This window comes from Sebastes umbrosus, chromosome 15 (assembly GCF_015220745.1).
Source record: "Sebastes umbrosus isolate fSebUmb1 chromosome 15, fSebUmb1.pri, whole genome shotgun sequence".
In the NCBI taxonomy this organism is placed as follows: domain Eukaryota; kingdom Metazoa; phylum Chordata; class Actinopteri; order Perciformes; family Sebastidae; genus Sebastes; species Sebastes umbrosus.
The window spans coordinates 8,794,126-8,819,251 of NC_051283.1; the positions used below are offsets into that span (position 1 = coordinate 8,794,126).

The 25,126-nt window shown below is 39.9% G+C and overlaps 2 protein-coding genes across 2 annotated transcripts; one reads left to right on the forward strand and one right to left on the reverse strand.

Moving 5' to 3' along the window:
- Positions 1–2,738: 2,738 nt before the first annotated feature.
- Positions 2,739–7,088, forward strand: tbxta (T-box transcription factor Ta). The gene is made up of 8 exons (XM_037795263.1): positions 2,739–3,374; positions 3,755–4,019; positions 4,917–5,051; positions 5,144–5,205; positions 5,291–5,352; positions 5,457–5,630; positions 5,764–5,887; positions 6,245–7,088. The coding sequence occupies exons 1-8, from the start codon at positions 3,181–3,183 to the stop codon at positions 6,495–6,497; spliced, it is 1,269 nt and encodes a 422-aa protein (XP_037651191.1). The 5' UTR covers positions 2,739–3,180; the 3' UTR covers positions 6,498–7,088.
- An 11,487-nt stretch (positions 7,089–18,575) lies between these two features.
- Positions 18,576–25,096, reverse strand: nudc (nudC nuclear distribution protein). The gene is made up of 9 exons (XM_037795612.1): positions 24,878–25,096; positions 23,837–23,914; positions 23,512–23,724; positions 23,329–23,409; positions 23,128–23,241; positions 21,626–21,820; positions 21,412–21,495; positions 21,210–21,328; positions 18,576–18,890 (listed from the first exon to the last, which is right to left on the reverse strand). Exons 1-9 carry the CDS (start codon positions 24,950–24,952, stop codon positions 18,839–18,841), a joined length of 1,011 nt encoding a protein of 336 aa, XP_037651540.1. The 5' UTR covers positions 24,953–25,096; the 3' UTR covers positions 18,576–18,838.
- Between the last annotated feature and the right edge of the window lie 30 nt (positions 25,097–25,126).

The following is a 25,126-nucleotide window of genomic DNA, read 5'->3' on the forward strand; positions in this document are numbered from 1 at the left end:
GTGAGGATGTTTTGTGATGTTTTGGGCTTTAATAAATCTCACCGGGCAACAACCACAACACACAGGTTCAGTGTTTTGTTGTTGCAGCTACAGACGACTCATCTCTGCATGGTTTATCGAAAGGGCACGATGAGTGAATTAAATCTTAATGTGGAGTTATGAGGCAGCTTCCTGTGAGTGTCGCTGTCTGTTGAGGGTCCAGCAGAGCCGATAGAGGCCTGGTCTGCTTGGTCTGCGGGGGTCATGTCCTGTATGTAGCCGCTCTTTTAACACTCTCTGTGTCCTTCAAAATTAAAAACACACACACACACACACACAGAGAGAGAGAGAGGGGAAAAGGAAGAGGCTGCTGAATGATGCGGGATGGAAAGGTGTGAGAGAACCCCTTTACATTTATGGCCTCTGTAGAAGTGGAGGAAGTGGTGTAGTAAAGTGGAGTCGCGCTCCAAAGCCCTCACTCAATTCCAAGTACATCACAGACAGACAGACAGACAGACAGACAGACAGACAGACAGACAGAGGAATCAGAGGCAAAGGGAAGAAAGATCTGAAACATAAAAACCTTTCTCAGGATCAGTAGGGAGCGTTATAATGAACACTGTAAAGTCAGGTGACGGTTTGTAGCTGGGAGCCCAGTATTAATACACAGTGGCCTGCAGTGATGGAGGAACAAACGCATCACCTCTATGTAGAAATACTCCATTACAACATTGTGTTTTTATCGTCCCTGTCCAGTGAAGGCCACATACCTCTAGGGGTGTAAGAAAATATTGATACACATGAGTATCGCGATATTATGTTTTGGGATACTTTATTGATTCTCAAAAACACTATTCATTTTTAATTAATAGTTAACATGCAAAGATTTGTGGCTCTGATCGCACAAAAAGTAGTACTATGATGTTGGATGTTGCAGGGACTGTGACAGATGCAGATCCCACTGTGATTGCATTAAAAAGTTGACTTTTTTTTAACTCAGATTTTATGCATATGGTGATGAGAGTTTTCCTAAAATTAGATTTTAAAAAATCATGATATATCGCCTTGCTTACAGTATCGCAATATATTGAATCATAACCCCCGTATCATGATACGTATCGTATCACCAGATTCTTGCCAATACACAGCCCTACGTATCTCCAAGTTTGGTGATTTTTAATTTTTCAGGTAATCTTTATAAATTAATTCTTTCATTATGTGTTGAGAAAATTATCCTGTTTCTGAAACTACACCCATTGGATTATCTGAAAATGCATTGTAACAAAGTTATTCTTACAATTTGGAGATGCATGGCCTTTCACACACATTATTGTATTGTTAATCAATAACGCATCAGATTTTCTAAAATCCTCATTGGTTTTGTTTATAATGTGATAATCTGAAAAGTATAGTAACTATGGCTGTCAATTAAAAATATCGTAGTTGAAAACGCTGAAATGCAGTGGAGTTGCAAAATAAAGTAGCAGATCTAATATTCAGACATTTTACTTAGCACTTTCCCGTGGAGGCAGATGGGTTAGTTCTGCCTCAATACAGGTATACATAGACATAAAAAGGTGCATAAAAGGAAATAATACATGATGTGGTATAGTAAAACAATAAAAGAAATGTAAAAATGAAATGAGAAGTTAAAAGAAATAGAATAAAAACTATTAAAAAGCAGTCAGAGGACGTTAGGAATAAGTTAGGAGGGGACTTGACAAAAGCCATTCGGCCTCTTCAGACTGAACCAAACGCAAGCAAAAAAAGGTGGGCCTTTAAATTTGATTTAAAAATAACTTTATATGAGATGGGAGGCTATTCCAGAGCAACAGAAAAAGCTCGGTCCCCTCTCGTTTTGAGGATGTAAATTGTTAAACATTGCTCTCATTAAAAGTGCTAAAAGTACAATATTTCCCTCTGACATGTGAGTAGAAGTATAAAGAAGCATAAGATGCAACTACTGAAAATAAGTAAAATGTTTGTACTTATAGACAGTAAAAGACAGCAGGATTCTGTTAAAAAAGTCGTGTTTATTGCAGCATTCAGTGCCGATGTTCCCGTCACACTGAAGTTCCACGATCTGTCCTGAAATGCAGCTAGTAAACAGAGAAGTTCCGCCACTTTTCCACAGCTTTTGTTTAGTCAATTTAGTAGAAACGGCCTCTGCCGAGCACTCAGCCTCCAACTGGCTGAAATATTTAATATCAGAGTCTCAGAGGGAGCCGTGCAGGCCCATTATGCAAATCCAGGCCTCACTTCTGGGCTGTCCACACTTTGACACAACAGGAACACAGAGTCTGCCCTAATGGCCCATACTCAGTAAACACAAGCCCTCTTCCATGTGGATTTGAGACGACAAAAGATTAGCAACTATTTGCAAATATACAACTGAGTTCAAAGGCATGGCTCCGTGGCCTCGCTTCCCTTCTTTTGTTTGTAACGCTTTGAATGTGCTGGGCATCAACTGCGAAAGGCTGTAATAGATTTGTAGGTATCAAACCTATAAATCCCAAACTTCACTCCAACAGCATTTTCTACAGTAAAGTAGTAATTTTAACCTTCCATAAAAGCTGTAAAATGTCTAAAAAAGGACACTGAAATAATCACCAGCTGTTGGAATTTTTTCAAACTTCAGGATTCAACTTCAAAATCTGTGTTGAACTTTATATATAACTGTGTTCTCTCTACGATTCAGGACCAAAATTGTTTAATTTCAGATGATAGCTTATAGAGAAATCCTCACCGATTTTTTGTTGTTTTACATCCTCTGAGCTTTTGTTTTTGTACATGTATTCAGATGCCATTTTATATGGGATGTTGTATTTATATACTGGGCCATGCATTTTTTTAAAAAAAGTTTTAGTGGAGTTTGGTTGAGGGAAACAAATTTAAATTTTTAAAGGTAAAAGTTGATTTAAATTTTTTTATTATAAAAATGTGTTATTATGTGGAGAGCTTCAGCCTGGTGAGGAGGCGGTGTTTGGAGAGCCGGTCAGAGAGTTGAGATGTGTGCGCACAGACCACAGACCAGAGACCACGCCCAACATCCCCATGAGGTCCCTGGGGGCCCTTAAAGGATGAGGCCTCAGGCTTTACAAAGCACTATCACTCGGGCCTTGTCTCAGAGTCACTGAGCCTCTACACTACACGTCTTTGGATCTAGATCTATCTCTACACTTGCTCTAGCATTTGGACATAATGACTTCTTCCTCCAGCACCAACAGCGACCAGCGTCTGGAGCATCTGCTCAGCGCCGTGGAGAGCGAGCTGCAGAAGGGCAGCGAGAAGGGAGACGCGTCCGAGAGGGATATTAAACTGAGCCTGGATGATGCAGATCTATGGAACAAGTTCAAAGAGTTAACCAACGAGATGATTGTCACCAAAACGGGAAGGTAGGTTTCCAAATGAAAACAGCAGCCAGTGGAAAAAGAAAAAGTGGTGCCCTTTTTTTTGGGCACGTTTTTACGCGCTTTTTACGCACGGGGGTTTTCAGTGTGATTCGTTTATAAAATGTTCTTAATTTTATTTATAATTTTATAATTATACTTATAATAATATTATAATTATATTTTGATATCACACAGGGTCTCACATACACAAGTGGTCTGTCAAAAGTGCTGCTCTTTGAGGCCTTAGAAATAAAATAATAAAATAAATAAAAATGGTAACGAAAGTTGGTTTTCTGATTGAGCTAAAATAAAATGTGCTTAAAAAACTTTCACATAAGCCTTAAACAAATCCTTACTCACCTTGTTGTTTTTTCTTTCTATAGGAGGATGTTCCCGGTGCTGAGGGCCAACGTCAGCGGCCTCGACCCCAACGCCATGTACTCGGTGCTGCTGGATTTCGTGGCCGCGGACAACAACCGGTGGAAATACGTGAACGGAGAGTGGGTTCCCGGTGGCAAACCGGAGCCACAGAGCCCCAGCTGCGTCTACATCCACCCGGACTCACCCAACTTCGGAGCGCACTGGATGAAAGCTCCGGTCTCCTTCAGCAAAGTCAAACTCTCCAATAAACTCAACGGGGGAGGACAGGTGAGGAGATATGAAGAATAGCATTCATTATGGTGATAGGGTGACACTTTTTTTTACACTATTTCAGCTGTGCCACATTAGGCCTACAGGATAAAAAAACAAACATTAATTTAAAGAGGCTATTTAATATTAAATTATTATTTACCACTGGAATAAGAGGTAGTTTCCAAAATCCTTTCACTTATTTTAGGAAACTGTTGGATTTCTTCAGTATTAAGAAACATGACAAAACAATGTGGGTAATTAGTATCAAGAGAGAGAGACTGTCACTTTACAGCCATATCTTCACTTGATCTGAGAAAAGTACAAAATTGACTTATTATAATGATAAATAGTAACACTAATTGGGATTATATATGAAGAAGATCATTAATTATGGTGATAGGGTGACACTTTTTTTAATACTATTTTAGCTGTGCCACATTAGGCCTACAGGATAAAAAAAACAAAAACAAACAGGAAGATATATTCATTTAAAGAGTCTATTTAATATTAAATTATTATTATCCAAAATCCTTTCACTTATTTTAGGACCTGTTGGATTTCTTCAGTATTAAGAAACATGACAAAACAATGTGGATAATTAGTATAAAGAGAGAGAGAGAGACACTTAATGTCACCTTTACAGCCATATCAAGATTCAAGATTCAAGATTCAAGATGTTTATTGTCATGCGTGTGAAATACTTTTTGCTGGGAAGCTCCATTAGAGTAATAAGTTATATTACAATTACAATTACATTTATATTACAATTATAAAAGGAAATACTTTGTACAAGGGCATATTAAGAACATATATATTAAGAACATATCTTCACCTGATCTGAGAAAAGTACGAAATTGACTTATTATAATGATAAATAGTAACACTAATTGGGATTTTTTGTTTCTTCTGTAGATCATGCTGAACTCTCTGCACAAGTATGAGCCGAGGATACACATCGTGAAGGTCGGAGGCATCCAGAAGATGATCAGCAGCCAGTCTTTCCCCGAAACACAGTTCATCGCAGTCACTGCTTACCAGAATGAAGAGGTCAGTTGTGCATGAAGCACATAAAAACCTTAATAACACTCTTTGAATATTGATTCAAATGCTAACAGCTGTCATGTCCTCCTCCTCCTCAGATTACTGCTCTGAAGATAAAGCACAACCCCTTTGCCAAAGCCTTCTTGGATGCAAAAGAAAGGTATGAGCCTCAGATAATTCCTCACATGATCCACTTAGTGTACCTGACAGTATGGCATCTAATGTTGTTGTTTTTTTGATTGCAGGAGTGACCATAAAGACCTCCCCGATCACAATGCAGACAGCCAACAGTCTGGCTACTCTCAGCGTGAGTTTCATTCATTTCTTCTGAAAATGATGAACGAAATAATGGTAAAACAGAGGTTTGCGAATGTGTTATATGACTTAATTTTGGTCATTTTATTTCCACAGTTGGAGGTTGGTTCCTCCCAGGCCAGAGTCCCATCTGCCCCAGCAGCAGCCCTCCTCAGTTCAGTAGCTCAGCGGGCCACTCCTCCGGCTCCTACTGCGAGCGCTACTCCAGCCTGAGGAACCACAGAGCGGCCCCGTATCCCAGCCACTACCCACACCGCACCTCCAGCACGAGTAAGACCCCTTACTTGACCCCTATATACCTGCAACCTCAGCCTCAGTGTCAATTCAATTTCAATTTATCATGTTAGGAATCAAAACAAATGGGAGAATTTGCATTAAGTTGTGGTCCGTGCCTCATTTTCAGACAACTACATGGACAACACTTCAGGGAGTCTGCCCACTCATGACAGCTGGTCCGCTCTTCAGATCCCCAACTCCACAGGCATGGGCACTCTGTCCCACAGCACTAACTCCACATCCCAGTCCAGGTAAGCTTCTTGACCATAGGTTAGGTTAGGTTATCTCAATTGTACCATGAGGGGAAATTTGTTTTGCAGCCAGGGTCACAAAAACAGAATACATAAGACAACATCAATGACGCATCAACACAATAAAACACAGAGATAGAGCTGGACATTTGTTGTTTAAGTTGGATTTCATCAGCATCAAAACACTTTTTTATTAGTTTCCTCTTTGTGTTTATTAGTTCATGTGATTTAGTGTCAATGATAGTGGCCTCCTGGTTTTTCTTTACCCCCCTCCATGTTGTCGCCATCTTTGAACCCTCATTTTTTTGCGTAGACGTTATCAACTAAAACCCTCCTGTTGTCCCTCTCGTCCTACAGCCAGTACCCCAGCCTATGGTCAGTAGCTGGCACCACCCTCACCCCTTCAGGCTCGGCCTCGGGCTCCATACCCGGAGGTCTGACCTCCCAGTTCCTGAGGGGCTCCTCCTACACGGGCCTGACCTCCTCGCTGCCCGTCTCCTCGCCCTCCTCCATGTATGACCCCAGCCTGAGCGAAGTCGGGGATGCCCAGTTCGAGAGCTCCATCGCCAGGCTGACCGCGTCCTGGGCGCCCGTGGCTCAGAGCTACTGAGTCTCTGGAGGCTTCAGGAGCCGGACTAAAGACACAAATAAAAGGTCCTGGAGAAGATGAAATGCAAAGATCTCTTCTGGCTCCTGCTTGTGAAAAAGCGCAGTTTAGAAGATTAAATCATTCCAGAGGCTCTATTTAAAAAAAAAAAAAGGTGTAAAGTTTGTCTGGAGTCAGTTGATGTGCAAAGACAGAACTTGAAAGACAATCATCTCTTCCCGTGTTGGGCAACATCACACTAGAATAATAAGACTTACATGTTCAGAAATCCTTAATAATTCCCCAACATGTTAATTACACCTTTTCTAAACTCCTTTAGCTCCACACAACCAAACTCAACTGAGCAAACTTTGATGTTTTTGTTTTTATCCTTAAATATATAAGATGAAAAAATGGTTCTGCTAACATAAATGTGTATATGTGTGTAAATAGAATAAATTAACGTCCAGTGTTTTCCATATAAATGTGCCTTTTTTTCCTGATTGCAATAAATGTTCAAAGATCGGACACACAAGTGCCTTCTGCATCCTGCAGGGTTTCGTCAAGACCAACTCCTGCACAAACAAGTGTACATAACTATCTATTTGTATTTGAACTCGCTGTGAGTTTTATTTATGTCATTTAATAATAAATTAAAAATGTTTGTTTTCTCAAATACGAGTGTCATTTTGTCTGTTTGGTTCGCCTCTTAAAATGATTTTAACTCAAGGAATTTATTGTTTCTCTACTTCAAGTATTATAATAAGTTGTTTTTTTCTTTCACAAAAAGCTGTTAATACACACAGAGAAAGAAATAAAGCATAAAACACCATGTACATTAACACTAAAGTCCCATAATCTTGAAAGGTCAAAGGGCAAACAAGGGCCACTGTGGTTTAATCAAGCAGAAAAACATCAATAAGGTTTCATATATTCTCATTTTGAACCCTCCGGTTTAGAGTCGAGGTGTTGCCCTCGTGCATCAAACCTCAATCATCAAACTTTTGGCCCCGCGTTATGAGCTTTCTTTAAATAACAGCGTCCGCACCGCTACGCTAAGTGAATGTGGCTTCTCTGACATGTAATTGAAATGACGAGGTGATGGAGAAGTGTCCACTTTAAGAAATCCATCGGGGTACTTTTCCATCACTGGCACCCTTTTGTTACAATCTGCGTTATGGTGCGACGTACGGCTAACACATTCAGATCTGCATGTGAGGAAAGTCAAAGGTATACGGACCCGGAACGTTAACACCTGGGATTGAATATAATAAACGAAGATATGCACATTAAAGCCGACTTTGCGTTATTGGCAGGAACACATTGGACACAAACCAAACTCAGTTCAATTTACCAACTTTTTTATTTGCAAAACACAACTTTAAACACTTTGTTATAATATCATAATTCATTCTATATATTATTATGAATAGATTAAAAAAAATAAAAAATGTGTACAAGTTAAATGAAGGAAGAATCTTTCAAGGAAAAAATCATACGGTTTTAAAATTATGCATTCAAAAATAATAGATTTTAGTTTAAAATGGCAAGTGGTTATTCACATTTTGATCATCACTGAGTCAAAGTCATAGTTTACACAACGTTGTATGTAACACTATTTAATTTGTTAAAATTGACAAATCTTTAGTAATTTTCAAAATTTACAATGACACATTTTTATTTATTTATTTATCTATTAATTTAGCTATTTATTCATTTATCTGTTTATTCATTTATCTATTTATTTATTTATTCAAAATGATCCCTATTAGCTGATGCCAATGGCAGCAGCTAGTCTTGCTGGGGTCTGAAATCCAGTACATCATATTTATCATACACATACTTTGTACAAAATCACTTTTAAGGTAAAAGTACACATATACAATCAAAGTAACATCAAAATTATGTTGGGGCTGATTTTAAAATGTCATAAATAAATGCATTTGGCCTTATCGAAGGAACAAACCCAAAACAAAACAAAAAACTACATCATATTAAATAAAAATAAAAAAATCAGCATTTGCAGTACCAAGCTCAATTGAAGAGAACCCCCCGCCCCCCAGGCAAAACCATGTGAAATGTACAGTAAAAGTATTTTCTGGTTGATCCAGCTCCATCTCTGGCTCATACCTGAGGCCGGTGGCTTGGCCGTGCACTCATGATGTCAGTGGTGTGATGTGTGTGTCAGACCCGCAGAGCTCCGGCCTCCGAGCAGTGATGGAGTGGTCCTCACCGAGGTGCAAATGAAGGCTGGAGGGTCACGGGGCCACGGGCAAACAGTAATGAAGCAGCAATGTGACCTGCAGCTGGCGGGGCCGATAGCAGCGGAGCAAAGGTCCACTCATGAAACGCCAACATCTCTGAAAACCTCCACTTTACTGCCACTCCAAATTTAGGAATTTATCTCCGTTAGCTTCAGCAAAATACAGAAGCTGTCTTTGTTTAAACTGCTTAAACTTATGGATATTCATTCAGATAAGCAAATTAACTTTGAGTATATTTTTCTCCTCATGGAAGAAGGCAGAAGTCCTTTTTAGCAGTGGCAAACAAATCTCTTACTTGCAGTATAATTGTATTCAAAATCTTACTGAAGTAAAAGTACAGAACAAAATGTACTTGTATTAAACATACAAGTAGCCTACTTATTAAGCAAAGTGTTATATTATTACTTATTATTACACAGCTTTGTTGAATACTCAATTCTGATTGGTCAATCATGGCGTTCTACGTCTGTTATTTCTTTATAACAGACCGTTGTGATGGGTGTGATTCTGATATTGGACTCTGGTGGATCATATTGTGTCAAATTATTGATTTCTTAAGTAAGTAGCCGTGTAAAAAGCGAATAACGAGCTTTTTTATTATTATTATTAGCCTATGGGTACATTGATGTTTAAGCAGCATTTTGATGTTGTTGTTGGTTGAGATAGAGGTCATTCTACCAACTTGGGTAGTTTAACATATAAAATAGTCATCATATTTTAGCATAAAGTAGCTTGACATTGAAATAAGTAAAGTGCAAGTACCTAAAAAAATAATAAGTCCGATATTCACTCTCCTTCTAGCTCTGTTTTTGGTCTCCACCAACTCCCAAGAAAAATATCTGGATCTTTAGCTGCTAAATGATGCATTATGTTCACTAGTTAAATGGTTCCCAAGATTTTCCATGCCAAGGCCCCCCAAAATAGCATTATAGCTTATGGCCGGGGTCCCCCTTTTGCAAGATGTCCTGCCATTGACAATACAGCAAAGTAGTATCATAAGTAAATTAGAAATAAAATAGGAAAAATAAAATAAAACTAACTTAAATATGTCTTTACTTTTATTAATGCAATAATAATGATATTTATAGTTCATATCTTTAATCATTCCATTAGATTAGATACTTCTGTTTTCCATTATAAGCATTGTTTGTCAGCTTAGTTGAACAACATTCAACAACACTGTGTGTGTGTGTGTCTCCTTGTCAGGTCTTTTAGTCTTGTAGCAGGCGCAGACTGTTACAGGTCAACACTGATGGCTTATGATGTGATGTGTTGTTTTGAATGGCAGGTAAATAGAAAGATCGGCATGGCAAATAAGATTCCAATATGTTAAATGGCATTTTATTATATATTATATTTTATTATAATAATAGCTTCTTTGTATTCATTTTCCCTCATCTTCTCTCCAATTTGATGAGGCCCCCCTGGCAACACCAAAGGGGGCCTGGGCCACCACTTTGAAAATCACTGCACTAGTTTATCCCTGACTTTGTCTCTCTGCTGGTGCTGGGCAGGTAGTGTATACAGTACAGGTGGTTCATCAGGGTTTCTTTGTTAAAAACAGCTGCCTGCTGCTGCTGGAAACAAGGTTGATGAGACGGAGTTATGAATCAAAGAAACAAAACAATGCTCCAAAAGATTGTCAGATTAACAATGAGTGGGATGCAATTATGGACCAGGGGTAATCTTAAATTTAGCCCCAGTTAAACACCGCTGCCGAGCAGCTGACTAGAGGATAAACTCTCCGGGAAACAGAGTAAAGTCGACTAAAGACACTGGCAGCAATGCCAGGTCAAAACTGAGAAGCCGGGCCACACAGACCCATCCCTCTCTAACAGAGTGAGCTCAAAGAGCAAACAGCAAACGGTGAGCAAATCATGCAGATAGGTTCACATGGTAACTTCTGCTGATACACACACACCTCTACACAGAAAGAAGAAGCACTCACTACCTCTCACAACGACACAGTAGTCAGCATCTGAACACTGAAACCAGAGGTAGAAATAGGCTTCACACACCTGATCCTCATCAGGAACAATCAGGGCTCCAACGGCTGCTCCTCCTCAGAGATGATTAACCCAACCAGCCTGCTGAGTGGCAAGAGCTCCCCACAAAACAAGCTGAAAGACCTGGTAGAGCTGTGGAGTTAGGAACTGTCCAAGGGATTGCCACCAGTTCACGTCATATTTCACAATCATTTGATCGACTGTTAATATAGAGTGGTCCAGGGATGAAGTATTTTTGTTGGCCAACTCGGGTTCCCTCGACAAAACGCTAATCTGATTTCTCCATTTGGTTTTGGATTACTTACATGTTTTGGTCAGCAAGATAATCTCCACAAATGAACACCACTTCTGTGATTTTTGAAGCGTGAATGCGATCGCCAGAAGTGAAAATCTAATGTTGAGTTATAAACGAACTACACCACGGCCGCATGAGTATACACAACAAGGCTGTAAAGGCGGACAAGTCAGCGTGATGACGTTTAGTAGTCTCATTTAGCCACTTGTTAGCAACCACCTTTTTTTTAAGACATAAAAGCTTTAAAATGCACGGGTGGGGTATTTATTGATGTATATTTTCGTAGAACAAAACGTTAAAATCTCTTCAGCTTGTGTTAACCACAGACCTTATTTCAGGGGTCTAACTAAAAACCCATTGACTTCCAGACGAGGGAACTGGAAGTGCTAAAGTGCTAACTCATTTCCGGGTTTTAAGCAAGGCATATAGAAGGAGGCTGGGTCACGGGTCTTGGAGTATGGGGTATAACACATGCGCAGTGTAACTGAAGCTGCAGTCGTGCGTTGCGATTGGCTCAATTTCGGCGAGTGCAGACCAGATCTTACTGCGCATGTGTTATACCCCCAAAGATATGACGCGTTGATGACGCGTGACCCAGCCTCCTTTCCATAGGCCTTGGTTTTAAGAGTCATTCCTGTAGCACTCTATAACAAGCATCCTGTTGCAGGGAGGTCAAAGGTCAGAGTCATTCAGTCATATTGCCTTATTTTTGTGATCCTATAATGATGAGGAGAGAGAAAATATTATACATTTTTACAGTTACATATGTACATGTACAATATGTATATATATATAGAATGTTGAGTTTATGCACACGAATCCAACTGATTTGTATTTAACAAGTCTTACTATGCGTTTCCCTTATATAATAGTATTTGATTTTCTCACATCTTTAATATGTGATTCACTGGACCAATGAACAACTGACACTATTTTAATATGAGCGGTTATTTGTGAATCATACTGGGCCATTACTAATAAGTTACACCGGTGTGTCTACAATCTCTACCAGATATAGTAAAGGGAGTAGGCTTGAGGTACTTTCCATTATATGTACTATTCGTAGAATTGAAAGTGGAATGACTTTATTACAGTCAGTAAGTCAAAAATAAAAGAGTCAGTGAGCCCTAGTGTTTCATCTGTGTTTGTGTGTTTGTGTGTGTGTGTGTACCTGTTTATGAGCAGTTGTCCAGACTTAGTGGGGAGGATGTTTGCTGATGTTCTTTGCTCAGTCTGGAGCGATAAACAGGTCCTGCTGGGCCCAGAGCCATCTCACCGTTACAGTGTGTGTGTGTGTGTGTGTGTGTTGATCTGAGGACTCTAAGCTCACTGAAGCCTTTTGTTCTCCACGATGGCTGATCTGCTCCGTACACCGCAGCCTGCAGCCTGTGTTGGCCTTCACTAATTGACAATTGGAGTTTGACTTTGCACACCGGCCTCCTCTCCACCCCTGGAAGTGTGTGCTCCAAATACGCTTTACAGAGTGTGCCCAGCACCCAGGTGTGGAGGACGGAGGACTCTAAACAACAGATGCAGATGTTGGGTCGGGTCACTGTTGCCTTATTGTGAGTGCAGTTTTAGTCGTAGCGGAGTTGTAGTGGAGGGTAAAACACACTATAACTACATTTTCCATTTGTTTTGCTGACATAGACAGGGACTGATGTTTTCATCCAATGGGGTAAATCTAAATCTGTCAGCTGAGGAAGATGCCAGTCTCCTGTCTCATCTTTGTCCTGGTGTCCCCTCACGTATCCCTCCTCCACTTCCAGGAATAAGACAGCGATGGAAGAAGACAGAAGGGCGAAGCGGCCTCCGCAAACACCACGATTATGACGGTGAGTCACATTGTGCAAGGCCCTTGCGGGTGATTTACGAGGGGCCGATGCCAAAAAACAAGTTGTCAAGTCTGGAACAGCGAGTCAGCGCAGCGGCGGGGAGGTGTGTTTGCAGACCGCCCCCTCGTCCGCCCCAAAACCCCAACCCCGTCCCTCTGATGTCTGTGTGTCTTCGTTAATGAAGAAATTCTGGTGCCTGGGTGAGACATTGCTCTCAGCTGAGCAGACTCTGCCTCCTCCGTGCCCTCAACCCCTGCACAGTCATACAGCCGCCCCACCCATCCACAATCCCATCAGGCCTCTGGCTTCACCTCCCTCGCAGTCAATGCAGCTACTGGATGTTGGGGCTGCTGCAGTGATCCCCAATTGTTGGCAAAAAACATTGCATTTCGTATCTTTTGCCACCATAATTCCTAAGTTTTCAGTACGCTGATAAAATTTATGGGATCAAACAGTTACAACTGATGGATGACAACATGTCTTCTTTTGTCAATGTGATTATTAGGGATGGGCGGATCAATACTGTGGTAGCGATACTTCGATACTTTGATATTTTGTATCGACTACTTTAAAAAAAATATCAATAATAAAACGATATAAATACAAACGTGTGGCTGCATCACTTCCAAACAGTGAAAGGTGGTCGCGCACATCCAAAACCGTAGTAGGCTGGTGCTGGACCAGTAGAAGACAGCAATGATAAACATAGAGGAAGGTCCGCACACTGTAGCTCCCTTTAGGTGCAATTTATTGGTACATCCTAGTTAGTGACGTTTCGAGCACAAGCTCTTCTTCAGACTTAATAAATCTGCACAGAGACGCCGTCTTAAAAGGTAAACGCTCTGCTCACATGACAGTTACATGACACCGCCAGTGACCCAAATATCCTATATATGATCACAGGTAATGTTGCATGTATATTAAGAAAAACACATATATACGTAATATACAACAATATATACAAAAATGCATATACCGACATTTATCAATCAATAATATCGGTAAGCACCTCATAGCTTATAAGAATCACATCAAGCCCATGGCTGTCATACTTTTTACATGGTTAGAATGGAATAGAGGTGTCTCTATATCAAAAAACTAGGATGTACCTCAGACATATATAAGAGCAGGAATCCATACACACGAGCCCATGGATATAAAACGAGGGAGGGAACAGAACAGGTTGGAATCATCGGGTGGCAGAAGAAAAGAAATATTACATTTAAACATTTATAATATACATACAGGTACAGTATACAACTGAAATTTGACCTCTGCATTCAACCCATCCTAAGCAGTTAGGAGTAGTGGGCTGCTGTGAAGCGCCCGGCGAGCAACTTGGGGTTCAGTGTCTCGGTCAACAACACCACGACATGCAGACAGTATGAAACCGGGGATCAAACCTCCAACCTTCTGGTTATAGGACGACTCGCTCATCCCACTGAGCTACCGCCGGCAATACTGCATTATTTAATGAATGCGCAGGAGTAGAAAGTAATGTAATTTGTATAAACATTGGCTGAAACATAAAAAAAACAACTGGTACAGTCTTTTTAAATCAGTGTCTCCAACCTGCGGATAAGGACCCTCCAAGATTAATGTCAAGGGTCACAAGATGACTGAAGGAATAAGGAAGGAAAAAACATATATTGGTTATCCAAAATTATTATTTTTTTCTGACTTTTGTTTATAATAAAAACTGAAAGACTGGATTATTAGAGTCCGCGTTACACTCTCCCATTCTGGCTCTTGAATATATTGTAAATGAAGCTGTGTTTGCTACTGTAATATGCCATGTGTGGCCTAAAAATCGAGGATCAAACATGGCGTCCTGCACTCTGTAACCAGCAAGTCTTTGCAAAAACACCATTGTCCCGATGAGACAGATGTCCGAGGAGTTGTTTTTGAACTACATGAGCAATTTCACACATTAGGAGGACTTGCTAGCCAGCATAAGCTAATGTATGTTTCCTCCGGTCACCACAGTGATGGTGACAGCCTCTCACCATCCTGACAGGCCAGTCCAGTTAGCTGTGGACGGTCACACCAGCAGAGAAGACTTGTAAGCAAACTGGTCCTCACTGAAGTAACATTTAGCAGCGGTGCATGATATCCAGTGTGGTCTGAGTGAGAAAACGTGTCTTTCACTCATTGGTAGCAGCGTGCTGATTATCTCGCAGGGTTCACACGACGTGTCAATCACTGCATTCACACATATAGAACCATCTGAAAAGAGTAGATTACTGTGTATGAATATGTCTGAATCATGATTACATTGAACTTTACCTTATTTCTGTCTGGGTAACTTGTTGGTTTTGATGAAATATAATAGTAGAAATCCTGACTTTTTGCTTCCAGTCACAAACTTAAAGGGGAAATACACACATTTTACATATCAAAGTCTGTATACGAGTGTTAGGGAATATTATTACAAAGTTGTATAAAACCTTTTGTGTCTCCAGAGGGAGCTGTGTGAAGTATCCTCATCTCTGCTTGGTACTAGCTACGAGCATAACACGGCCAAATCTCCAACTGAACGTGTCGAGATGCATTGTGGGTAAGGCAGGTGCCATGTTTTGACAAGTAAGAATAATAACTCTACTTTAGGAGCAACGGAGGTCAGACGGCGGCTGGTGGTACCGCGGTTTCACAAGCGTGTCGGAGAACTACGGTGGCCTCCAGGTGACGTAGAAACGTGAAAGTCTCTCTCTAGAGCCAGTGTTTGGTTTGTCCGTTCTGAGCTACTGCAGAAACATGACGGAGCAACATGGCAGACTCCGTGAAGAGGACCTGCTAAAGAGTATAGAAGCAAAGAGATGAAACTCCGGTGTTTTTTTGACAACAGTCACTGCCGCCATTTTGGACTGAAAATGTTTATTATACTTATATATATATATATAATATTTTATTGTTCAACACAGGCCATTTCTGTAGAAAATATAGAATAGAAATAATTTAGTTTTACTTTTGTACGACACTTTGTAGGTGGACGTTTTACTGGCTTCCGGTAGTCACTTTCAGTTCAAATTGGCGGAAGCGTAGCCCTGCTGCTGGGCGCTGATGTTGCAATGGAACAAACAATTGACTTTCGCTTCCTAGCGATATATACGTTCTTTGTCCAAATCGAGTCGAGTTGCATTGTGGGTAAGGCAGAATCCCAGTTTTGACAAGTGAGAAGAATGTGTGGACAGTGGTGGCATGTAACTAAATACATTTACACAAGCATTGTACATAAGTACAATTTTGAGGTACTTGTACTTTACTTGAGTATTTCCATTTTATGTTACTTTATACTTCTACTCCATCTCAGAGGAACATATTGTACTTTTTACTTCATTTATTATTTATTATTATTATTATTATTACAGCTTTAGTAAGTAGTTACTTTGAAGATTCAGATTGATAATAAAAAATATATATAGGTCAACTAATTAATTATGATGTATTATTATAGATTAAGCTACCCAGCAGTATATAAAGTAGTTCAAATGAGCTCCACCTTTACCAGCTGCAGTATTAAAGTGATGTACACATTAATGCATCACTGATTATAATCCAGTTATATAATATTATTCTGAATTGAGCCATTCTGCATAATGACTACCTTTACTTTTGGTACTTTAAGTATATTTTGATGTAAATTACTTTTTTTTAATTTTACTTGAGTAAGATTTTTAATGCAGGACTTTTACTTGTATTTATACACTGTAGTATTGCTACTTTTACTTAAGTATATATCAGAGTACTTCTTCCACCACTGTGTTTAGAATAATAAAACATCTCTGGTTCTGCTGCATCAATTTTGATCTTTTTTTGTGTGAGTCTGACCATGGTATTGGAGTTCAATGCTAAATCAGTAGAGTAAATAAAAAATAAAAAATGTCTTCTAACTTAAAAAAAATGTAAATATAAAGTTATGGTCCTTAAGTTTTTCATGAAATTAAACCCTGTTTTTGATATTATTTATGGTCAAACATTTTTTTCCAGCAATCCCCATTTAATGTATTTACATTCAGTAATTACCTCTCTATATTTTCATTGTTTCATAGTGGCGGAGTCCGCCATTCACACGCTTGATTCAAACTTTGTACAACGGACTCACGATGCATGCATGTAATCCAGTGTTGTAGTTATATTTTCTAACTCACTGATATCAACCTCAATGTTTAGTGTTTCCTACTGCTGCTGCTTCACATGCCTCAGTATATTAATTGGTAATAACCTGAAGCCAAATACGATTTCTTATAAGCTGTTAGCTCGAGTGCATTAGCAATAAAGCTTCTGTATTGACTTTCCTCCATGCATATTTACTTGTCATTGTGGTGCCACCATCAGCAGACTTTCCTCTCTGCTCTAGTTTTTTCCGCCCATTGTAGCATTCATGTTTCATCAGTGTGTGCATTAGATTGTGGTTATCCTTTAACATGTTTATTGGAGATATTAATGCTTTTACACAAATAAAATTAACTTTAAAAAAAAAAATCAAAATCATATATATTTCTGCAGAACAACATATCACCAGGAGAATGTAAGTATTTCTTGTTCTAAAGAATAGCCCATGGGGCAGATAATGGATTAATCATTCATCTAATTGGCAACACCTGCCTTGTGCACGGGATGACAGCTGCTCTTACTCCTACACGTCACTCTACAGTAAGTAAAAAATCATTTGATAAATGTGTCTAATCTCCATTTAATTTTTTTAGAACTGTTTTACATCCTAATCCTTTAAACTCTTTGGAGCATTCTCATGTGTAGTTTTAGAAATTGGATAAATACTAGACAAAAAAAGACTTCAAAGGTCATCCTGATCTTGATTAATTCACTTAAAGCTGAGATAATTTCATTAATTTCCTCATGAAGGTCGTCTTCTACAACTTTCCACCAGATTTATACTATCAGTGTGGGTACTTCCATATAAACTATACAGGATTACACTCAAAGGCACTTTTCACACTTTAAGGAAAACACTGCTCTCTTGTGGTTCAAAATGTAAAAATCTTTCAAGCATACCAAAAAAGGTTTAGAAATCTGTGCCATCCACATGAGGACTTCCACTATTATGCATTTAACGTGCATAGTGACAACTCTGGGAAAACATGTTTTCATTATAGGCCGGCAGCCTTTGGATGAGATCCAAACACAACACATGGCTGAGGTCAGTGACTCTGAGGGCTGGTAAAATCTCTAGTTTTAGCCTTGAACTCTTTCAAGGTTGTTAACTTACAAATTCATAGCCAGTAAAACACAAAAGCAAGCAGAATTTAAACTTGACTACTTGTAATCATTTCCCATTATGTTCTTTTATTTTGATACTCAACTACCAGGTTGTGCTGACAGCGCAGTAAAATATAACAGCCCGTTCTCATTCCGAGGGCGTCAAATACAGACGCTTTGTCACGCCCGTCGGCGTTAGATACGGACGTTTAAGACACTCTTTAGCGCCGTTATGAGACACCGGGCGTTCCATTAACTACAATGCATCAATATTATGGTTTTATTGCCTGAACATAAGCAAGTGTTTTTGTTCACTTCACAGCATTAAGCACGTGTTTACTGCGATCGGAAAAGTGATGCAGAGTTCGTTAAGCAAGTTTTTACTGCGACCGAAAAGAGTGACGCCGAGGGGCCTGACGAAGCGTCAGTATGTGACTGACGAGTTGGGATGAGGATGCGTTGAATATAACCACTCATGCGTCACATTGATTTTAAATTCATTTATTTAAAAAAAATCCAGTCACATCTTTAAATATTGGGACGACATGCAAAGAGAGAATGAGGGCATTTCAGCCATCAACCTTGTTATAATGACAACAAAAACATGAACCTATATAAGACATGTTAAGTCAACAAAACCATGTCCGGTATGAAGAGAACAGATGCAGGGGGAGTTGGTTGGTTGGTTGGTTGGTGCCTGACGTCGGCTCTGATATGATGAATCATGATGTGGATCCTACAGCGAGTCTCAGCTGAATTTGGCTTTAGAGAAATCCATCTCTGGGTGCTGAGCCATGAACCTGCAGACACAGAAGATGTCAAAAAACAAGCCATGGAGGGATTTTTTTTTAAATGCATGAACAGGGAAAAGATACACGTTGCCTCTGAGATGACACCGCATTTGATTGGAAAGACACAATGTGAACTTTGTGTCAATAAAACAACTGTGAGAGCAGCTACCCTGACTACAGTCACCTCAGTGGTATTGTTTAACTCTTATAAAACTAAACAAGATCTTTAGAGGCAGCTTTAACAAGCTTAAAGAGGAAGTGGAGGTCAACGTAACGACAGACTCATCTCCTGTGGTCTGCACTGAGAGCAGCAGAGGAGAAAGAGGAGGTCATTTACTGCCAGCAGTGATAAGAGAGCGTCCTTCACATCAGCTCTGACGTTGGCCCACGTCCAGGTCTTATCTTAGTTAACTAATGCTCCGTGTAATATTTGACATGGGTGGACTAACGACTCAGTGGAGGGGAGAGGCTACTGTTCCTAAAATTATTGACCATCACTCTCAGAGCCAGGCGGTAACATCCGGGTTTGAAAAGTAAAGCCAATGCTGAAGTGCCTTAAACCTGCATTCTTTCTAACAGCCAGCAGGGGGCGACTCCTCTGGTTGCAAAAAGAAGTCTGATTGTATAGAAGTCTATGAGAAAATGAGCCTACTTCTCACTTGATTTATTACCTCAGTAAACATTGTAAACATGAGTTTATGGTCTCAATCGCTAGTTTCAAGTCTTCTTCAATACAGCATGATGTTCATTTAGTAAATGATGGTCCCATTTAGAGTCAGATATATGATAAAGCAGGATATGCTTTAGGCAGGGTTTACGTTAGCCGGCATCACGTATAGCTGTACAGCAGAAAAAACAGGTTAAAAAATGAATTAATTAGCATATCTAATATTATAAGATATGTAGCCAAGACAACTATAATATAAACTTATATTATACAAAAGTTAAAATGTCTCTGCTGTGCTTCTAATCCAACCACGGTCCGCTGGCTGTCTGTTCTGTGTGTGAAAAAAGACTGTCTTCACAGCCAGCTGACTGTGTAAATGCGAAACAAACAAAGTGGCTCGGACAAAGCCACTATAATGATGATATAAATAATGATTACATCCATGTTTCTTCAATACATTTTGACTTTTGTACTTTGGATGAAGACAATTACAGAGACGTGGAGCGCAGTGCTGCGCTCGCTGTGAGTGCGTGCGTGTTTGAGAGAGACGGACTGAGGGGAAGAGAAGGTGGACTGCACGCAATGTTTCGGTAAGGCATTAATAATAATTCAAATGTCAACGTTATGAAGGAGGCTTCAAACTATTCGGTGGGCTACAGCCCTACGAGCCTCGCAACACTAGTTTGAATTTGATAAATGCTGAAATCGGACCGACCAGCCTATTATTTTATTTTTTAGACCGCTTCTTAATTTAACTTATTTTCAAGTTAGGTCAAATGTAGGCTATTATACGGCTATTTATTACACGGCTTTGTTGAATACTTGATTCTGATTGGTCAACCACGACATTCTGCGGTCTGTTATTTCTTTATAGCAGACCGTTGCTATGTATAACAGACCGTTGCTATGGGCGCAGTTCTTATATCAGACTCTAGAGGACCGTTTTTGTGTCAAATTATTGATTTCTTAATTAAGTAGTCTTGTTAAAAGTGGGATAATGTCATCATAACAATGACCGGCTCGCTGTACATTATCCTTTACTTAAAACACGTGTCCGGTAGTTGTTCTATCTGGCTGGAGTTCTGGAATATTAACGGCCATATTGGCTGTCAAAATAAAAAGTCTAGCGTAAACGCTGGCTTTAGGGCGTGGCTACCTTGTGAGTATATGTATTTTACTTGAGTTACCACGTACCACCATCATAAATGGGAATTCAAAAAACTATCAAAAAGATAATAAGTCAGGTTGTGGTGAGGCAGTAACACAAATGGTGCAGAGTAAAAGTTTACACATAATGTGTGGTCAGATCAATACGTCTCCTTGAACCAGGTTATGTCTGTGTGGTAGAAGTTGGTAAAAACATCACACTATCTTTTACTACCTGCAGTTACAGCAGATGAGCCTGGCCTTGAGCACAAATCGGTAACCCCCGAGGGCAAAACTAGAAAGGCAGCTTTCACTCTTCTTATAAAATCTTTATACATCATAAAGTTTCTGTTAAAACTGACCCTGAATACAGTGTCGGCTTTGGAGAGTTAGCCAGTAAAAAAAACACCAAAGACGTCAGCTGACAGAATAAAAAGATCTTCATGATAACAGAAACTGAGCTAAACTGAACAGGTGTTATTATCTCTGACAGTGATGCAACACTGGAAACTCACTTTTTAAGAATGTCTTGTTTCTTCTGCTCTTCAGATGTAGGCAGGCCCATTGATTTCTGCCTTTGGTCGTACATCATCTTCTCCACCATACCACGCGTCTCTCCGTCTAGGTCTGACAGCTGCTCAGCAGGAAAAACACACAGTTAGGACGAGGCAAGACGTTGTTATTGCAGATTTACAGGAGATGGAATACATCCTTTACCTTTGAGTTCTCTGGACTGACTTTCTTGGTGTTGATTTCTGGATCTGTGGTAACAATCTTGCTCCACCACTCCATTTTATTAATCTGAAATTAAAGAATCACTTAATTATGACAACAGACATTTAAAAACTTCAATAGAAGCTTGGAATGAAAAAAAAAAAAGACATTCGGTTCAGGCTTATTCTACAGCGACCCACACGAACTCCGTTCTTACCTTTTCAAAGTGGACTGTAACAACCTTGCCGTCGTCGATGAGCCAGGAGCTTTCTTCTACCTTCACCTCGTTGTACAGCTGGCCTTCAAGAACAGGAGGGTGTCCCTTCAGGCCGACCTTGATGGTGCGTCGCTGGATGTCCACCACTACGTCTCTGCTCTTAATGCGGAACTTCACATCGAAAGGCACGACCAGCTGTAGAAGGATGTTAAAGTGTATATTGCTTGTTAGATTCAGATTTGTTCACGGCTATCAAAGCTACTATAACAAAGAAAAACACACAGTGGGCATGATAAACAGACAGGAGACATAACAAGATACATCTTATCTGTGGAGTGATACGATTTAAAAAAAATGCTGCTTTCCTCGAGGGTAGATGAACATCAACAGTTTCCCCACGAGTTGACATGATTTCAGATGAGTCAGGTAAGTGGTGCAGGGGCGAGCATTTGGGACGGGTCACGATTTACGAATGGCCATTAAATAATACAAACTAATAGTTTATGTGATTATCCTCTTGTCTTAAAAATATATTATACCTTGTTTTTTTACCGTTGTAGGTGCCGCCTGGTAGTAACGTTACTATCAGGCGCCGGTAAAACGTGTATGGCATATTCAGTTCGGCTTTTTTCCATTGGCATGTGTGTATATGTGCGTTGCCTGGGTGTGCAGCGCCACGGCCCCCCCTGGTTTCAGCTGGGAGATCAGCTGGGAGATCAGCTGGTCGAGTGGCAGAGCATTGTAAAACACGCTTCATTCAAGCACGACAGAAACAAAATAAAACTTAACAAAATTGTCTTAGTTTCCACTGTTCCAACGATTTGGTTGAAATAAACCCTTAATTCATTGAGTTAGATCTGAAAACGTGCCGGCTCTACTTGATGTTTTTCCTTTATTTCTTTCTCTCCCCACGGAGTAGCTGCACGAAGGCGGGGGACAGCAATCTTCAAAGAATGATGGAATAGTTCCCAGTGATTATCGAAAAGTATTTTTGCTTGAAATGCCCTTTCCTAGCAAGCCCTCGCTCATCACAACCGAGGTCCAGGCCAGTAAACCCGGGGTCTGCTATTACAGCAAAACAGTCACCATCATGGGCAAAGAAGCAAAGAGATGAATCTCCGGTGTTTTTCTTTAACAACAGTCGCTGCCGCCATTTTGGACTGAAAACACTTATTATATTTATAATATTTTATTGTTCAACACAGGCCATTTCAGTAGAATCATTTTGTTTTACTTTTGTATGGTACTTTTTAGGCGAACGTTTTACTGGCGTCCGGTAGTCGCTTTCAGTCCGAAATGGCAGAATGGTAGCTTTGCTGCTGGGCGCTGACGTTGCAATGGAACTAACAACTGACTTTCACTTCTTGGCATATACGTTCTTTATCATGGGTTTTTGGTAAAAGTCTGGCTGCTTGAACAGACAAAAGATACAAAAAAGACAACTCTGAGAGGCTTGGGAATCACAAGTTTGTGAAATGATCCTGATGTCAAAAGGCACTCACATCAACTTCAGACAGGGATTGTGTCCACTTGTAGTTTGGCAGGTCAGCTCCGTTTCCTTGGTTGGGCTTCAGTTTATCTTTGTCCTTCTCATCCTCCTCTCCTTCTGAGTCAGACTGAGGAAATGGAAAGTAAGATGAGTACGTCAGCAGTAACAAATTTTACTCAACAAACTCTTTAACCGTCATTTCACTTTCACTCACCCCCTTCGGTTTTTCTACTTCGTCAGATGGCTTTTCTGCGTTTGTTGTTGCATTCTTCTTTTTCTCCTCTTCATTCTTTTTCTAAAATATATACAAACACAAATAAATAAATAAATAATTCATCTTTTCAGTAGAACAGCAGTGATTCGCATGTGACAGAGCATCAAGGCTCCAAGATTTCACCTTGTCAAGTTCAGACTGAAGTTTCTCTGCTTCTTCATCAGTCAGCTCCTGAATTTTGGGACCGTCGTCATTTGTCTTTTTCTTCTCCTCCTCCTCTGCTAGCTTAGCAGCTCTTTCAGCTTTCACTTTCTTTTCCTTCTCCTGTTTCATCTGCTTCTCTTTGTGGAACTTCAGCGCTAGCTGACTGTGGTGTGTGAGAGAGTCTTTGACTAACTGAAAGAAAGAGATGGCCAGAAGCGAAGTATATAAGTGGAGGTATGCCTCTGTCATGACATAGTACAGTCTGAAATGTCACATTAGCTGCAGATACAGTAACGTTGCTCACCTTCTCTGCAGCACCTGGATCACCACCGGTGAAGAAATCAGTTTTGCGGCGGAGAAAGCTGAAAAATGTGTTTACTAACTGTTGAGAGAAAAAAACACAAATTCCATCCCAGATTAATATGTACTTGAGCATTTTTGGCACGACTGGACTGTGTGATAGTACCTCTTTATTTAGCAGCTCATGGCTTGTTTGCATATCAACATTAAATTCTCAAACTCTTCTTCCATCGTCCATAATGTGATGATATGTGCAATAACATGCTAATCACTCTGTGCAATAATTATATAATTATCTGACGGAAACTTTGTGCAATAATCTGGCAAAACTGTCATCTCATCAATATACATATTGTATTTATATTGTATTATCTTTTATATTTATATTGCACTATCTCTTGTTTTATTTGATTGTATTATCTTTACATTAGCACCTATGGGATTGTCACAATCTAATTTCGTTGTACTACACAATGACCATAAAGGGCCATAACCTCCTGTTATTTATTGTTTAATCTGCAAATCCTTGCATTAAATATTATATATTAAAGTACTGCACTAGACAATCTTCATCCTTCCACTTAGATAATAAACTGTGTTATTCCTCTCAATTATAATCCTTTATTATTAGAAATGTGTGTAGCTAGAAGGAAAAGTCTGATTCTTCCACCCACACAAGGACCATCATCTCAGTGCTACATAAACATAATTGTATTAGGAATATTCATAGCATCTTCCAGGACAACAGAGCCTTCAGAAAATGAGCTTAAAGAGAACTAAAATTAGATTTGACTGATATTTCATGCTGCTTTGTTGAGTCACATGTGTGCCGAATTGAACACAACACCTCATTGATTAAAGATATAACATTATGGTCTGTCCAGCAGGAGAGTCACTGATAATAATAACAACGTTAGTTAAAACCTGTAAAACAGTAGAGGACCTTTGCTCTGTCTGAATAAGCATGTTAACAGGCGAGGAGTAGCTGCTAGCTCACAGGCTAACTGTGTTAGCTTCAACATGTTAGCGTTAAACATTAACTCACCTCTTGTATTCCTCCTTCATGCTGTTGCGCCATCACCAGCAACATGCCGTCATACTTCTCTTCATCGTCTCCCATGTTGGTGGATTAGGAGCCGGTTGAATCAGATGTTTATTTGCTGTAAGAGAAGAATGACCAGCAGAAAGTTGAGTTAGCGACAACAACGTGAGGGCCACAAGACTCACTTCCTGGAAACAAGCCCCGCCCACGTCAGATTTGACCAATAGGAAGAATGGATTTTAAATGACAGCC